Source organism: Aulonocara stuartgranti (assembly GCF_965226115.1).
Source record: "Aulonocara stuartgranti genome assembly, chromosome: 15".
Classification (NCBI taxonomy): Eukaryota; Metazoa; Chordata; class Actinopteri; order Cichliformes; family Cichlidae; genus Aulonocara; species Aulonocara stuartgranti.
Window position 1 is genome coordinate 25490819 of NC_138951.1, and position 17009 is coordinate 25507827.

Genomic DNA, 17009 nt, shown 5'->3' on the forward strand with positions numbered 1-17009 from the left:
AAAAAAGAAAAGAAAAAGGCAATTCTCCTAGATGGAAATTTAAATACTAACAATGCAGTGGCCAAATAATGGACAAAATGCCTTCTCACATGTACCATAGATTTACAGACCCATAAGATGTGGCTATAGAACAAGATATGGCAGCTGATATTGAAGCTTTAAAAGGATAAAGACTTTCATAAGTAAATGAAAGTAAATGAGACCAGAGAAATGTCAGATTATCATTTTTATTATTCGAGTCATTTTAGCACACAGTACTGTTTGTTTAGGAGAGAAATACTCTTTACTGTCCTCCAGCCAGCGGCTATACTTTCCTTGCCTGACATAAGGCACTTTTAGCTTTTCATTGCAGTTAGTTACCAGAAAATATTCCACTCATGAAGACCCATGGGTCAACATGTCAGGCCTAATTAAATCTTCATTCTAACAAACTGTAAAATACATTTGTTGATGTTTGGTGAGACTGAATAACAGTGAAGAGAACACTTTAGCTGATACTACCATTTAAATGAATTAATTGCAAAAGTTCATATTAACACCAAATAACAGCACACACACACCTACACACTGTAACTTTAGCTGGCATTCTTGCTACTTTTCTTCTTCTTTTTCTTCAGGACCTGCTTCTTGGGGTCTGCGTCAGAGGATGGAGCTGATTTAGTGTTCACAGAAGATGAGGCTGACTCTGAGGGTTTTAAGACTGCTTCTGGTGCCTGAACGTGTTCGGCTATCTGCTGCTGATCCTTCTCGTCTTGTAGAAGCACCATTGGCTTGACCTCACTGATCTCCTCCTTGAGCTCGGCCTTCATTTCTTCTGCATCCATTGCTGGAGAGGCCCTAGTTTTCTCAGTCTCTAGTGTTAGTAGAGACTCAGATGGCTGTTGCTGATCCTTATCATTTTGCGGAGCCACTTGTAGTTTGCCCTCACTGGACTCCTCCTGGATCTCAGCCTTTATTGCGTCTGTTTCTGGATCAAACTTGGCTTTCTCAGGGTCTGATGCTGATGTAGCTTCAATGGACTGCTGCTGGTCTTTCTCATCTTTCACTGGTGCCCCTGGTGTAATCTCACCGGTCTCCTCCAGGACCTCAGCCTTCATTGCCTCCATTCCTATTTCAGCTTTGGCTCGTTCTGGTTCTGGTTTTGGAACAGGTGCGACTGTATGCTGGATCTCTGCGTCTGGCTCCGCTTGGTGCGCCTCTTCAGCCTCAACTTGTGTCTGAACCTTTATCGCCTCTGTATTTGGATCTAATGCTGTTTCTAAAGTTGTCTTCTGAGTGGTTGTGGCTTCTGCAGCAGGCACAACCTGATCTAGAACCTCCTCCACCTTCACTGGCTGTGGCAGCTCTGAATCTGATGCTTTTGACTTTACATCTTCCACCTGCCCAGGGACTGAATCCAGACCCTCTTTGACTTGAGGTTTTGCTTTGAAATGGAAAAATGCAGATGAAACTAGATCTTCTTCAAGGTCTAACTCATTATTTTCCTCTTCCTCAGTGTCAACAGTTGTCGTCAACAGGGAGGCAGCAAACTCTTGCAGCTTGGTCTGCTCCTCCTTCAGGCGGGACATGCCCTCTGTCAGAACCGGGTCCTCCTCCTCGATTTCCTGCATCTCATCAGGGGTCAGTAGGGCAGATTCGTCAGCACCCTCAGGCTTGTTATTGAGGTTGGAGATGCCAAAGACCTTTGTTTGAAGGTTGGCATTAGAGTAGTGAACATCCTTGATTTTGTCATAGAGCACTTTCCTTTCATCCTGGAGGGCACGACAAAGCTTCTCCAGCTTGTGAATCTTCAGGACGAACAGATCGTACTCTCTACCTTTCTCTGTTCTCTGAAGAACAAGAAGGGATGAAGAAAATTAGACAAGATGACACCATAAAAAGACGATGCTGTTTGAGTAGGGTATTTATGAATCGCTAAGGATCTTTGGTTTGGTGATGCTTTGCTGTCATCATCTAAATTAGGTCACTGGTGCAACATGGCCCAAGACCCCATTTGTACCAGGACCAATTGGAAAATGGATTAGCTTGTGTGTTGGATCAGTCAGTTTGATTGTATCTATCTTTTTTTATCAGCTAATATGTTGGACCCATGAAAACACTTCTCTAAATATTTACATTTATAGATGGGATTATTTCATGATCTCCAACTTTCTGCTTCTAAATTCAGATAAAATTGAGGTCATTGTACTCTGCCCTGAAAATCTTAGAAATGTGGTATCTAACCAGATTCAGGGTTTTCCTCTGTATGCATTATTGTAGGGTCTACCTTAAAATATAAAGCATCTTGAGGCGACTGTTGTTGTGATTTGATGCTTTATAAATAAAATGGAATTTAATTCATGGATTTGCAGGCACCTCTACTGTGGCACTAAATCTGACAGCTTAGGAATTAGCTAATAAATTGGAGGAGTGTCTACTCATTGGCCACTGTGTAAAAAAAAGAGCAACGGAATCTAAGGAAATACTATACATGAATCCAGCAATTATTCGGTCCTGTGCTGGGGCCAAAAAATTTGTACAAATTTGAACAATCGTGTTTTTATCGATAAGGCACTGGCACCACATGGATTCAAAAAGGATTAACCAAGGCCTGTAGGTGTCTCTCTCCAATTGTGATTAAATTCTCCAGGTAGTGCATCGTAAACATTTACCTCTTCAATCATATCAGTCAAAGCCTTGTTGCAGTTCTCAAACCTCGTCTTCCACAGATTGGACTCTTTCTCCACTTTCTTCATCTTGTCTGACATCTAAAAAAACAAAACAACAACAACCACGAAATAAAATAAAATCTACGAATCAGACTTGTGTCAGATCCATCCAAAGTCAAGAAAACGTGCTAGAGCAACAACCATCCATTTACATCTCACACACACGCAAAAATTCTGGTAAGAGGGGTTTTCTTTAATCGTCACAAATTAATTTCTGCACTTATTGTGTCCGACATAAAAGATGAGAGTAACTGTCCCCATTTACCCTACACACACACACACACACACACACACACACACACACACACACACACACACACACAGGTCAAAACTCACATTTTCCATCTCCTTTTTGAAGCGGACGTAGATTTCATTGCTTTTGGCCAGAGTTGCCTGGAACTCATCAAACTTCTCACCATACAGGGTCAGCTGTGGTTAGAGGAGAAGGCTGATAAGTCAGAGTCATAGGACAGATACGTTTATATTAGCAGATCCCTCATAATTTCTATTCAAATAATATGACGACAAACTAAAATCAAGCTTTATTCACTGCTCCTGCAAGAAAACCTCCAAAAAAACCTCAAACAGATCTTGGTTAGACAAATTTAGAACAAATTAAACTTAACTGCAGTCATTTTTTCCTATGTATTGATTTTTGAGGCCCAGACTAAATCTCCACATTCAAGTAAGATGCAGTATTCAAAGTATACTCTAAGTATATTTGCACTAGACGGAAAGATGTTAATGAGACTTACATATATGCATTTCTCTGTAAAAGTGTTTTTTTTTTCAAATGCATTTTAATAAATTCAGCTTTTCCAGATAGCTTATTCAATAATTATTTTTGTTTTATATAATTAATAAAGAGAACAGGAGCTTTTTGATATTATTCCTCACAGTGTGGAGACGTTTTAAGCCGTCATGCACAAAATAAGTGCATTCAGCTCATTGTGGTCTTGTGTGACACCTGCAGTAATCTGCCTGACTCAGCCTCAGTCAGTGAATATTCACCTGCGCCTGCATGACAGTCCCCTGCTCTCTGAGTGTCTGAGCCTGCAGTTTCCATTCAGCAGCCTGAACCAGTAACTGGTTAGAAGAGAACAGACAGAGCCAGACGTTAAAGACGTTTCTTTACCTTCTTCTTCATGGCCAGCTCCTGCTCCTTCATAGCGAAGCATTTCTTTGTTTTGTCAATAGCCTCCCTAAGCAACTAAGGTGACAGAGACAGTATACAGTTAATCTGCATGGCCTTCAAAACAGATTTAGAGAAAATTCATCTTGATTATCAAGCTAACAGCAAGCAGCCCGTTCTCATCCCCTGACCGTCAAAGCCTTTATGCACAAAGTGTCGTGGTTATTGCATTAGTGAGATGGGTCTGTGACACCCAACTCATTACTTTCCAGCTTGTAGGGTTACTGGTAAAAAAAAAAACAAAAAAAACATTTATTTCAAATCACCAGTTTTCCCAGAACCTTGAGAAAAATGAGATCATTAAAGTCTTGGTGGATAATTTTGCCAGTGTCAGTGCATCGCTTATGTAAAAGGAAACATCTGACCAAACTGGAGCAGCTGACACACGGAGATGAGAATATGTTGCAATAAGACTGCTGTGCCGAAGTCACATTAAATATGTTTAAATGGAATTTTAAAAACAGACATATAATACCATTAATGATATTCATTGATATGACCTTTTAGAATTGACATGCCAAAGTTTGTTTACATGTAGATAAACTGACATAAGTGATATCTGGAGAGCTCTGGGTGAATTCTCAGAATGCTGGGACAAAGGCGTATCCTTTATTTCTTCACTGGTTACAATGGAAGCAATGGCACACTCACGTATTCCTTCTCTCTTTTGTGTTTCTCCTCAGCTTCGGTCAGCAGAGCGTTGGCCTGCTGCAGTTTGGCTTCAATCAGTTTCTGCTGCAGGTCACGATGCTTGTTGATCTTCTCCAAACTCTGCAGGACGGAGGAGAACAGGAAAGAATTTACCTTCATATCATTTTCTCAAGCATTTCATCCTATGAAAGCTGGGTAAAGGCTCCAGCCCCCCTGCGACCCTCAATTGGATAAGCTAAAGAGAATGGATGGGTGGATCAATGGATCAATTTACCAATGAATCAAAAAGAAAAAACTCATCTGAAGTAACTCTAAAGTTTTGTTTTTTATTCAAAGATATCTGAAAATACATTTTAATGTGTAATGTTGACCTGTGACCTCTCACCTCCTCCCTCCGTTCACACTGGGTCATGAGGTTCTCCAACTTGTCGGTCAGATTGACATTTTCACCGCACAGCTTCTCATTTCGTGCGCTGTGCAGCTCAATCTGGCTCTGGATCTCACCCAGCATGCTCTGGAAGTGGGTGGTGATCTCTGTTCTCTTCTCCTCGTCCTCCTTGCAGCGCTGCAGAGTCTCCTCCTGGAGGAGGTAGCGGTGGCAGTCGGGGAGAAGTGAATGGAAGAAGAGGAAGGTGAAAGAAACAGAGTTCTGTCAGGCTTCAACTTTCCTTCTTCCTGTACAAGTGAATCAGTTCTTCCAGATAATAACCACCATCTAACTAACTACAAAACACTGAGATGTTTAAATTGTGTTTTTATACGGTTTGTGCTTATCGTGAAAGTGGATTAAAAATTATGTCTCAATAGCTTCTCCTGCTGTGCCAAAGTAAATGCAAACATCCTCCACACCCTCAGAACATTGTAGAATGACTGCTGCTCTCTGCACAGACTCTCCAGTTTGCTGCGAGCTGCGATGCTGCTGCGATACTCGGCCTGCAGCTGCTGCCGCTCCTCCAGCACGACGGACAACTTCTGCTGCAGAGCACTCAACCTCTGCACATCGCAGCGCCGCAAGGCCGCCTGCGAACACAAGGAGAGGTACTTGCTATGAATTTTAAAGACCCAGTGCCAGAAACAGTATAAATACTTCCAGCAAGCAACACTAAAAACTTCAGCTGCTTCCTTACCAGTTCAGCATACTTCCTGACCAGAGCTTCCAGTTTCTCCTCTGGAGAAGAGAGTTCGTTCAGGGCCTGCATGATGAGAGAGGCCTCTGCAGAGAGAGATACAGTTTCTAGCATTTTGATAATACACACAGGATATAGTATTCATTATTTAAGCTTTCATTTGCTATGACAAAAACAATTTCGCTTTGGTTGTTTTTATTAATTATACTTTGTATTAATAATGAGATGGTTCACCCTCTCATGTTTCTGGTTTTTTAAATTTTATTTTTCTAAAGAAAAGTTGTTGCTGCTCACATCAAAGGCGCTATAAGCTAAATAAAAAAAAGAAGTATTAAAAGTGCAAGATAAAAAAGAAGATAAAAGCTCAAGTAACTTGCATATAAACTAGGCTAAGAGCTACTAGAGTAAATAATAAATAAGTAAATGCAGTTCATCCTCAGTATGAGCAGGATAATATTGCAACAATAGACAACATAAGTTTCATTTTAGAGTTCAGTTCTTTTAAGGTGCATTGGTTAAAAATTGTTTCTATTTTGGGGCTAATAAGACTATCTGACACCTGTCAGCGCGATCAGCTCAAAAGCACCAAAAATTTGTTGAATCAGAAACAAAACTTCAGCATTAAAACTTTACTTTACTAAAGTCCACATGCAGATACATTTCAGATTCATTTGGGTTTTTGTGGGGTTGACTGATGGTTGGATGGTTGCAGTATTTATTGGGAACTGGGTAAAGGAATAAAACCATCCTGCTCTCTGGCTGCCTCACCTGTGTCATCTGTGTCCATGGTGCTTGTGATGTCATCTTTTGCCTCCTCCTTCACCTTTTCCACCTCTGCCTCCACCCCACTCTACATCCAAAACAGTATAAAACATTGCTTTTTACATTTGTTCGGCACACATCACCAGCAGCCAGACATCAAGGAGCAGGTGTTGTTAACTTTTAAAACCTGTTTGTCGAGGACGCCGGCTGCGGAGCTATACATGTGAATGATGTCATCCAGCCGTCGACTGAACTGCTCCACAGAGTCCGGATTGTCAGGAGAGGAGGCGGCGCAAGCCACACCTGCCGTCTCGCCCTCACTGCTCTCAGGCTCCAGTGAAGATGCCTTGACAGATGTGGGAGGCACCAACACCTCAGCTGCTTCCACCGACGTCTCCATTGTCAGTTTTCTGGAACTAATGCACATGGATTTTTTATTTTTTATTTTTTTACAGCAGGCAGATACAGAGATTTACAGAGAACCTAACAAGACGAAGTAAAACTTAACTGTTGGACGTCACTCATTCAAACTGCAGCATGTAAAAAAACTTTGATTTCACTCTATTCATATACAGTGGGGCAAAAAAGTATTTAGTCAGCCACCGATTGTGCAAGTTCCCCCACCTAAAATGATGACAGAGGTCAGTAATTTGCACCAGAGGTACACTTCAACTGTGAGAGACAGAATGTGAAAAAAAAATCCATGAATTCACATGGTAGGATTTGTAGAATCAGAATCAGAATCAGAAAGGGGTTTATTGCCAAATGTTGAGCAGGTTTACAACATTAGGAAATTGCTGCGGTGCTTCAGTGCAAACATAGTGTCATAAATAGCACTTAAATAGACATGAAAAAATAAAAGTAGGGATAAGAATTAAAAGTGCTACGTAGAAAGATATGTGCATGAGCTATACATGAGATATATACATGAGAATAAGAATTAAGAGTGCTACGTAGAAAGATATATACATGAGTGCAGGTGGTGATCAGTGCCAAACATGGAATGATGCAGTGAACACAGCGTAGGGTCATGTGTTAGTGGTGGGAACAGTCATATGGTTATTGTTCATGTGTCCGACAGCAGAGGGGAAGAAACTGTTCTTATGGCGAGAGGTTCTGGTGCGAATGGACCGGAGCCTCCTGCCTGAGGGGAGCAGGTCAAACAGACTGTGTCCAGGGTGAGAAGGGTCAGCTGAGATCCGAGCTGCACGCCGCAATGTCCTGGAGGTGTACAGGTCCTGCAGAGATGGGAGTCTGCAGCCAATCACCTTCTCAGCAGAGCGCACAACACGCTGCAGTCTCTGTTTGTCCCTGATAGTGGCTCCAGCGTACCACACGGTGATGGAGGAGGTGAGGATGGACTCGATGATTGCAGTGTAGAACTGCATCATCGTCCGTGTTGGCAGGTTGAATTTCTTCAGCTGCCTCAGGAAGTACATCCTCTGCTGGGCTTTCTTGATGACGGAGGTGATGGTGGGCTCCCACTTCAGGTCCTGGGTGATGGTGGTACCCAGGAAGCGGAATGAGTCCACAGAGGTGATGGGGGTGTCGGTCAGGATGATGGGGGGGAGTGGGGCTGTGTGCTTCCTGAAGTCCACAGTAATCTCCACTGTCTTCTGGGCATTCAGCACCAGGTTGTTGTGGCTGCACCAGGACACCAGACGTTCAACCTCCCTCCTGTAGGCAGACTCATCCCCGTCAGAGATGAGCCCAATAATGGTGGTGTCATCTGCAAACTTGATTAGCTTGACAGACTGGTGGGAGGAGGTGCAGCAGTTGGTGTACAGGGAGAAGAGCAGAGGAGAAAGAACACAGCCCTGAGGGGAGCCGGTGCTGATGGTCCGGGAGTCCGAGACATTCTTTCCCAGCCTCACGTGCTGCTTCCTGTCCGTCAGGAAGTCAGTGATCCACCGGCAGATGGGATCAGGCACATTCATCTGGGAAAGCTTGCCTCGGAGATGGTCTGGAAGGATGGTGTTGAAGGCAGAGCTGAAGTCCACAAACAGGATCCTGGCGTAGGTTCCTGGGGAGTCCAGATGCTGCAGGATGAAGTGTAGGGCCATGTTGATGGCGTCGTCTACAGACCTGTTGGCTCTATATGCAAACTGCAGGGGGTCCAGGAGGGGGGCCGTGAGGGTCCTGAGATGGGAGAGAACTAGGCGCTCAAAAGACTTCATGACCACAGATGTCAGAGCCACGGGTCTGTAGTCATTTAGTCCAGTGATCCTAGGTTTCTTGGGGACAGGGATTATGGTGGAGGACTTGAAGCAGGCAGGCACATGACATGCCTGCAGTGAGGAGTTGAAAATGCCAGAAAACACTGGGGCCAGCTCGTTTGCACAGTGTCTGAGGGTGGCAGGAGACACACCGTCTGGGCCGGGAGCTTTCCGAGCATTCAGGTTCTTAAACTGCTTCCTCACATCTGCTTCATGAATATGAAGAGTTGTGGTGGGAGGAGGTGGTGTGAAATCCTCTTTTGTGTGGGGTGAGAAAGGGGGGTGTTGTAGGTGAACAGTTTGAAGGTGGTGATGGCTCTATGGAGGGGGGAGAGGTGGGGGAATTAGTGTCCAAGAATTGTGTAAATAGTGTAAAGAATTTATTCGTAAATTAGGGTGGAAAATAAGTATTTGGTCACCTCAAACAAGGAAAATCTCTGGCTCTCACAGACCTGTAACGTCCTCTGTAAGAAGCTTTTCTGTCCCCCACTCGTTACCTGTATGAATGGCACCTGTTTGAACTCATCATCTGTATAAAAGACACCTGTCCACAGCCTCAAACAGTCAGACTCCAAAGTCCGCCATTGCCAAGACCAAAGAGCTTTCGAAGGACACCAGGAAAAGTATTGTAGACCTGCACCAGACTGGGAAGAGTGAATCTACAATAGGCAAGCAGCTTGGTGTGAAAAAATCAACTGTGGGAGCAATCATCAGAAAATGGAAGACATACAAGACCACTGATAATCTCCCTCGATCTGGGGCTCCACGCAAGATCTCATCCCGTGGGGTCAAAATGATCATGAGAACGGTGAGCAAAGATCCCAGAACCACAAGGGGGGACCTGGTGAATGACCTGCAGAGAGCTGGGACCAAAGTAACAAAGGTCACCATCAGTAACACACTACAACGGCAGGGAATCAAATCCCGCAGTGCCAGACGTGTTCCGCTGCTGAAGCCAGTGCATGTCCAGGCCCGTCTGAAGTTTGCCAGAGAGCACATGGATGATACAGCAGAGGATTGGGAGAATATCATGTGGTCAGATGAAACATCATGCTATGGGGCTGTTTTTCTGCCAAGGGGACAGGACGACTGATCCGTGTTAAGGACAGAATGAATGGGGCCATGTATCGTGAGATTTTGAGCGAAAACCTCCTTCCATCAGTGAGAACTTTGAAGATGAAACGAGGCTGGGTCTTCCAACATGACAATGATCCAAAACACACCGCCCGGGCAACAAAGGAGTGGCTCCGTAAGAAGCATTTGAAAGTCCTGGAGTGGCCTAGCCAGTCTCCAGACCTCAACCCCATAGAAAATCTGTGGCGGGAGTTGAAAGTCCGTGTTGCTCGGCGACAGCCCCAAAACATCACTGCTCTCGAGAAGATCTGCATGGAGGAATGGGCCAAAATACCAGCTACTGTGTGTGCAAACCTGGTAAAGACCTATAGTAAACGTTTGACCTCTGTTATTGCCAACAAAGGTTATGTTACAAAGTATTGAGTTGTATTTTTGTTATTGACCAAATACTTATTTTCCACCCTGATTTACGAATAAATTCTTTACAAATCCTACCATGTGAATTCATGGATTTTTTTTTTTTTTCACATTCTGTCTCTCACAGTTGAAGTGTACCTCTGGTGCAAATTACTGACCTCTGTCATCATTTTAGGTGGGGGAACTTGCACAATCGGTGGCTGACTAAATACTTTTTTGCCCCACTGTACCCTTTAATATTTAATTGAACTATATGACAAAATCAGATGGTCTAGCAATTGTTTCTAGCAATTGGGAGGTATGTTCTGATTCAAGTGTAACAGAAGGATTACTCTGTGGTTCTATTCTTTAAAAATGTACAAGTTTAAGTTTGGACAGTGAGTTTGAAAAATCTACTGAAAACCTTTAACAACTATACAGCTCATAAACAGCTCACACCAACTGCAAACATGCTTTCCATTGTTTAGCACATGCTAATCCAATGTAAAGTATCTGGCAGCTGTCACTTTAAATTTAGCTCACTGATAGCTGTGACAGATCACAGCAGCATCACAACTACTTTATACTAGACTCAGGAGGAAAATGTTTGCAGAGATCAAATCAAAAAGCCTTTTCTGAACAGTCTACTGTAGACCGAAAGTGTTTTTGCAACCACAGCTATATCCAATCTCACTTTAAGCACATCTGCACTGGCTTCTTTTTTCTGACCAGGAAGATACATCCATGTCTTGTACTGTCTCCGGTCTCCGGTAAGCTTCAGTTTTGGGTACAAGTCAAAAGACAAAGTACATCTATTAAAGGAAACAAGCTCAGACTCCAAAAGTCTTTCTTGGAACCAAGAACCAGGAGTCTATAAGTTATAAGGTTGTGTTGTGTTTCATTACATTTCTTTAATTTTAAATCATCCATTCACTTTTATCTCTAAAATGTGTCCAGAAAATGATTTGGGAAAAAAAAACTGACAATGTGAATATGGTTCCATGAAAAAACCCAACATATTAAAACCCAGAATCTATAAAATGCAAAGATTTACAGTTTGTCTAATCAATAAATTGACCGGTGACTTCACGGTAGGTTTGTTGATGTCTTTGAAACTAATAAAACTGCCATGTATAGTGAGGGGAAGGAACCTTTAATCAGCGACCAACATTACTTTTATTTTCCCATCAGGCGTCATTGAGCTCACCGCCTCTTCCTCTGTGTGTGTGTCCACATAGCTCTGTTGCAACATGACGGCTGCCACCGTTATTATATCTGTCAAGTTAAAATTAGCCATCACAGTGAGATAGCCAACTCTGCCCTCCCCCCCATCCACACACACAGTCACACACACACTGCAGGCTACAGCTGTTGTAGTCTCATCTATTCTGAGAGCATCCAAATATGGTTCCAGGCATACAGTCACAGATTTTAAGGCTAAACATTATTATAAACTTGTTTTTTTGTTTTTTTGTTTTGTGTGTCTGCTTCATGTTTCCACTGTTTTGCCGCCCCACTGCAAAAATACACTAAGCTCCTCCCCTCTATATTACACAACCAATCACAGCCCCTCCCCCTGAATTACAAACTGTTGACCACGACTAAATAAACTGCTCATGGTAATGTTTTTACTTGATGACTGTGCTCAAGCTGGATGATGGAAAAACCACATGAACATAATCTGGACTTTGAATAACTGCATTCTTTGTTCTTGATTATCAGCTAAATCTTAAAATACCAATGTTACGCTTGTTTCTTGTTTGTGTTTTTTAAGGACATTCTTAGTTTTGGACAAATGATCCTACACCTGACCTCACTTTATGCCTCCAAAATAAAATGATCCATTTACAAAACTAAAAGAAAGACATTACTGTCAGAATGAGCCAGAACAGCCAAACAGAAAATCTTTGGAAAAACCAGGTAACTGCAGAAAGATGTAGACAACCAAAAACAGCACAAGCAAGGCCAAAACATTAGTAATTGTTTACATGTGACAAAGTGAACAGTCCACCAACTAAACTGAAGTAAAAGGAGGCACAAGGCACCTTTAAAATTATCACATATATCACATTTTTCACTGTACTGAATTATCAAAATGATCCTTAAAGAATAAGACACTGCTTTCTTCAAATGCAGGTATTTTTTACATTCCAGTCATGCTGTGTATGAAAGTGCTGAAGGGCTGAATATAGACACGCTGACAGTGACACAGCCCTTTATTGTGTCATGGCTGCCATTACAAAGCTCTTCATGTCTTTTTCATGTTGTACTTTAAAGTTATTTATTAAAATGAAAACATAGCAGCAATAAAAATTTTTCATCTTTAAAAATGACCATCAGGCCCCATTTATGCCTGAAACAGGAGGAAAAATACATTTCCAGTTTGTTCCACAAAGTAGTCCACTTGTGGAAGTGTACCCAAATGCAGCAGTAAGAACGGTGAACACAAGTAAGTAAGATTTCTGAGGAAGGGAGGAATGAAAAAGTCTTACCAGGATCAGCAGAGTGAAGGAGGTGAAGAAGAGACAGCAACAGACGGAAGAAGAACGGGAGGAGGAGGAGGGTCCTGTTCACGGGACAGCTGACCCCCAAAATAACATGAGAGGATCAGCTCAGGGACACGCCGGTGACTGCACCAGAGTGTGCTGCGACTGTGGATAAGGGGACACATTCTGATGGGGGTGGGTGGGTTCCCGAGAGTCTTTTGTGATTTTAGAAATAACTTCATCACCAATATTCACAGGTCACCTAAAAACCTGGGTCTTAAAAGTTTTTAGGCTAAATGTGTTAAAAAAAAAAAGCGGAAGTGAATTTGAAACGGATTAGAAAAGAAACTAACAGTAATGATGACGTTGGGTCAAAGGAATCATCAGACTCAGACTCACAGTCTTTAACACAATCAGCACAGTAACAAGTGGTGTTTAGGACATTTCAACTACAACAGCAGAAGACAATTCAATACAATCACACACACAAAACACTGCTACTGGAGACTATGAATGAGTATGTCTTGGTGTTTCTAATCTCCAACCTTCCTTTAATCTCAAAACTTCTTGAAAGAGTAGTTGTCAAACACCTAACAGATTATCTTATTCTAATAGTTTCAGTCAGGTTTCAGAGCTCATCACAGCACAGAAACAGCTTTAGTGAAGGTTACAAATGATCTTCTTATGGCCTCTGACAGTGGACTCATCTCTGTGTTTGTCCTGCTAGACCTCAGTGCAGCGTTCGATACTGTTTGAACTTCTGCAGTCAGGCAGAAGGTTCCATTGTCATGACTAATAGCAGGGACTCAAGTGCAGAGCAGGTTGACGTCTCCAAACACAGTTTATTTACAACACCAGTCCAAGTCCAGGGCCCTGTTTCAGGAAGCCGGTTTAGTGCAAACTCTGAGTAAGTATACCCTGGGTTAACGAAAACTCTGGGTTTTCGGTTTCACAAAGCGAGTTTAGATTAATTCTGAGTGAGTCATAGACCCACAAGATTTATCAAAGAGGGATGCCACAAAATTGCAGGTATCAGGATGACCAAAACTTAATTCATGATGTGGTGATACTTGAACTACTACTTAAATTTTACATTTATTCTCACGGTTCCCAGGCGTGATTGGCTGTATAGATGGCACTCACATTCCAATCATTGCTCCTTCAGTAAATGAAGGAGACTATGTGAACAGGAAGTCTTTCCACAGCATTAATGTACAGGTACATAGTTCCCTGTAGCATTTCAAACTAACAGATTATTTCATTATAGTAATGGATGCTAATTTGTGTTCTCTGCACTGTGAAGATCATATGTGATGCTGCCAACATTATCACAAATGTGGAAGCCAAGTGGCCAGGCTCTGTGAGTGGTGGTGGTGGAGGACCCCCACCTGTTTTTCGGGCCTCCGCTTTTTTTCTAGTGGCTATAACGGGTCACATTTGATCATACAGAGTAAGCAAATATGTACTTGTAATGTGCTCAGATAATTTCAATAAGTGCTTACAGAGGGGAAATTAATGTAGCCTCTAACTGCAATTGATTTACATCGGACAAACAGACCAAGCACTATGGCTCATAATACAATTACACCTTACCTGTTTGGACTATATTTTTATATTTCATTTTTACTTGCTGCCAGGAACGTTTGGGGCCTGTTGGGTTGCACCTGCGCTCACATCACATCACAAAATAAAATGTATGAAATAAAAAATAAAATAAAATATAATGAAATATAATAAGATAATGTGTTAAATGGGTGGAAATCCCTAGATCAATGTTTAAATGAACACTCACGCATTGACTCTGTCGGCTATGTTTTGCCATGCATGCTCCCTTTCTTTTGCAGCTGAGGCTGTGTTATTTTTTTTCCGCAAAATTTGCATGTTATCGGCATATGCTGCCATCAGAATTTTGGCCTCAAGCGCTGTAAAATACATTGACCGCGCCTTCTTTCCCTCCGTCTCCATGGTGACTCGCTTAATCTGTGCTCCACTAATCAGGGCTTTATGTATCCTCGTGCGCGCGCTTAACTTGGGGTTAAAGCAACTCCGCGTTGACTGAACTAATTGTTATCAGCCTTTCTGAAACCAAATATTCCGAGTTGGACAGTTCGGGGTTACTCAACCCTGCGTATCCTTTTTCACTCTGAGTTTTCTAAACCGGCTTCCTGAAATAGGGCCCAGGGCCCTGTTTCAGGAAGCCCCGAACTGCCCAACTCGGAATATTTGGTTTCAGAAAGGTAGAACAGCAATGTTGTTTATTTCTTTACTACAGGAAAATAATGAAGAAACATTGACAGCTGTTACAGAGGAGGAAGCAACAGAGACACTTTATGAGGTTTACATCTTTTAATACTTTGTGTACAGGAAACACAGGCGACCAATAAAGCCAGTTGAACAAAAAATCTGTTTATTCTTCTTTCAACATGTTGAGGTGATGGGTCAAAAGAAATGATTGTGACATATGGTGTCTCTGACTGCTCTTCCATCTTGTATGTCCGTGGGAGGGTCAGGATGTTCATGGTTTGGATCACTGCTGTTTGGTTCAGAAGGACAGTGTTCTCCTCTAATTGTGGCAATGTTGTGAAGAATCACACATGCCACAATAATGTCACATGCCCTTTCTGGGGTGACCCTGAGTCTTTGCAGGCACTGGAACTGGGCCTTAAGCATTCCGATAGTCATTTCAACTCTGGCTCTTGTCCTGCAATTAGCCAGATTATATCGCTGCTGTGGGCCCGGTTCAGGGTCAGAGTAAGGGGTAAGCAAATAGGGTAAACATGGATACCCCCTATCACCAAGCAAGTAGCCAGTGAACTCTCCTAAGACAGAAGGATACACTTCAGTTCAAATGTCCCTGAAGCAATTGGTCTTTATATATTTTAAAGTATTTTCAACTCACCATGTCCAAATTTTGTGCTCAGTGTACATTCACGGAATATTTGTGAGTCATGGACAGAGCCTGGCCACTTGGCTTCCACATTTGTGATAATGTTGGCAGCATCACATATGATCTTCACAGTGCAGAGAACACAAATTAGCATCCATTACTATGATGAAATAATTTGTTAGTTTGAAATGCTACAGGGAACTATGTACCTGTACATTAATGCTGTGGAAAGACTTCCTGTTCACATAGTCTCCTTCATTTACTGAAGGAGCAATGATTGGAATGTGAGTACCATCTATACAGCCAATCACGCCTGGGAACCCTGAAAATAAATGTAAAATTTAAGTAGTAGTTCAAGTATCACCACATCATAAATTAAGTTTTGGTAATCCTGATACCTGCAATTTTGTGGCATCCCTCTTTGATAAATCTTGTGGGTCTATGACCGGGGAACACCACAGACGAGTACAGGAGACGTTTCAGTGCAACTGTAACATTCCTGACTGCCCGACAGACGGTAGCCTTGGAAACGTGCTCAGCTTCACCAATATTATACAGAAAGCTCCCGTTTGCAAAAAACCGAAGTGCAATACAAATAATATGTACAGAACTGAGAAGATGTCCGCGATGTGTCACATGCGTAATATATGGCCTGAGGATGTTATCCAAATAAATTATAGATTGTGCTGAGAAACGGTAACGTTCGCACAGACAATCATCAGGAAATGATAAAATGTCCAAACGCGCTCTGATCACTCTCTCCCGGCGGAGAGCTCTGCGGAGAATTTGGGCTTCACGATCTACTGGCTCTTCAAGGAAGGGGCACGCCATGTCTGACACTTCCTACTGTCAGGTTTCCGACAAAGGGGCGGAGACAATCAGGGTTAGTTGTAGTAAACCTGCTAGGGGGCAGGTTAGCTTCACGGCGTGTGTCGTCATAGTGACTCACTCAGGCTTCAGCTGAACTCGCTTTGTGAAACCGAAAACCCAGAGTTTTCGTTAACTCAGGGTATACTTACTCAGTTTTTCCACTAAACCGGCTTCCTGAAACAGGGCCCAGGGCTCCAAAGGTCCAAGGGGAAACTCTCTCACACTCGCTCTCGTCTTCAAGCCCAAACTCACACACGATCGCACTGCAGGAAGGTCACAGGTCCGGGGAGGAAAACTATTACACAGGGAAAAAAGAAGTTACTCGCAAGTCACAAAATACTTAAGCACAAATTCATGGAAGCTGAGAGGACCACTAATGAGAAGATCTGTGTCCCAACCTCAAATAGTGGACAGGTAATGACAGCTAATCGTGTACAGGTGTGTGGGCCAAGGGCGGGAGCCCGCAGTGAGCTCCGCCCAGGCAGAGAGAAGAGAGAGAGAGAATACAAACACATGTAGCCTTGTGGGGCCGGCTGGGCAGGCACGGAAACCATGACATCCACACTAGCAGGTCAAAAACAGAGACTAAAGAGGAGCTTCAATCCTCATGCTGTCCGAGTCCTAAATCAGAGCATCACCA

General features: G+C 42.8%; 2 protein-coding genes across 5 annotated transcripts; both read right to left on the reverse strand.

Moving 5' to 3' along the window:
• Positions 1 to 213: 213 nt before the first annotated feature.
• Positions 214 to 12730, reverse strand: txlnba (taxilin beta a). 2 transcript variants are annotated; one of them, XM_082507015.1, is made up of 11 exons: positions 12619 to 12730; positions 6628 to 6856; positions 6447 to 6528; positions 5679 to 5764; positions 5401 to 5571; positions 4937 to 5131; positions 4552 to 4671; positions 3720 to 3794; positions 3045 to 3137; positions 2652 to 2747; positions 214 to 1829 (listed from the first exon to the last, which is right to left on the reverse strand). In XM_082507015.1, the coding sequence occupies exons 2-11, from the start codon at positions 6838 to 6840 to the stop codon at positions 576 to 578; spliced, it is 2385 nt and encodes a 794-aa protein (XP_082363141.1). In that variant the 5' UTR covers positions 6841 to 6856; positions 12619 to 12730; the 3' UTR covers positions 214 to 575. The 2 variants fall into 2 exon arrangements, with proteins under 2 accessions (XP_082363141.1, XP_082363140.1); XM_082507014.1 differs by lacking the exon at positions 3720 to 3794 and adding an exon at positions 3844 to 3918.
• A 2159-nt stretch (positions 12731 to 14889) lies between these two features.
• LOC309689656 (putative nuclease HARBI1) lies at positions 14890 to 16732 on the reverse strand. Of its 3 annotated transcripts, XM_082506223.1 has the most exons (4): positions 15898 to 16732; positions 15709 to 15821; positions 15512 to 15623; positions 14890 to 15431 (listed from the first exon to the last, which is right to left on the reverse strand). In XM_082506223.1, exons 1-4 carry the CDS (start codon positions 16328 to 16330, stop codon positions 15052 to 15054), a joined length of 1038 nt encoding a protein of 345 aa, XP_082362349.1. In that variant the 5' UTR covers positions 16331 to 16732; the 3' UTR covers positions 14890 to 15051. The 3 variants fall into 3 exon arrangements, 1 of the variants encoding a protein (XP_082362349.1); XR_014271489.1 differs by having other exon boundaries at positions 14890 to 15821; positions 15898 to 15938; positions 16519 to 16732; XR_014271488.1 differs by having other exon boundaries at positions 14890 to 15821; positions 16519 to 16732.
• Between the last annotated feature and the right edge of the window lie 277 nt (positions 16733 to 17009).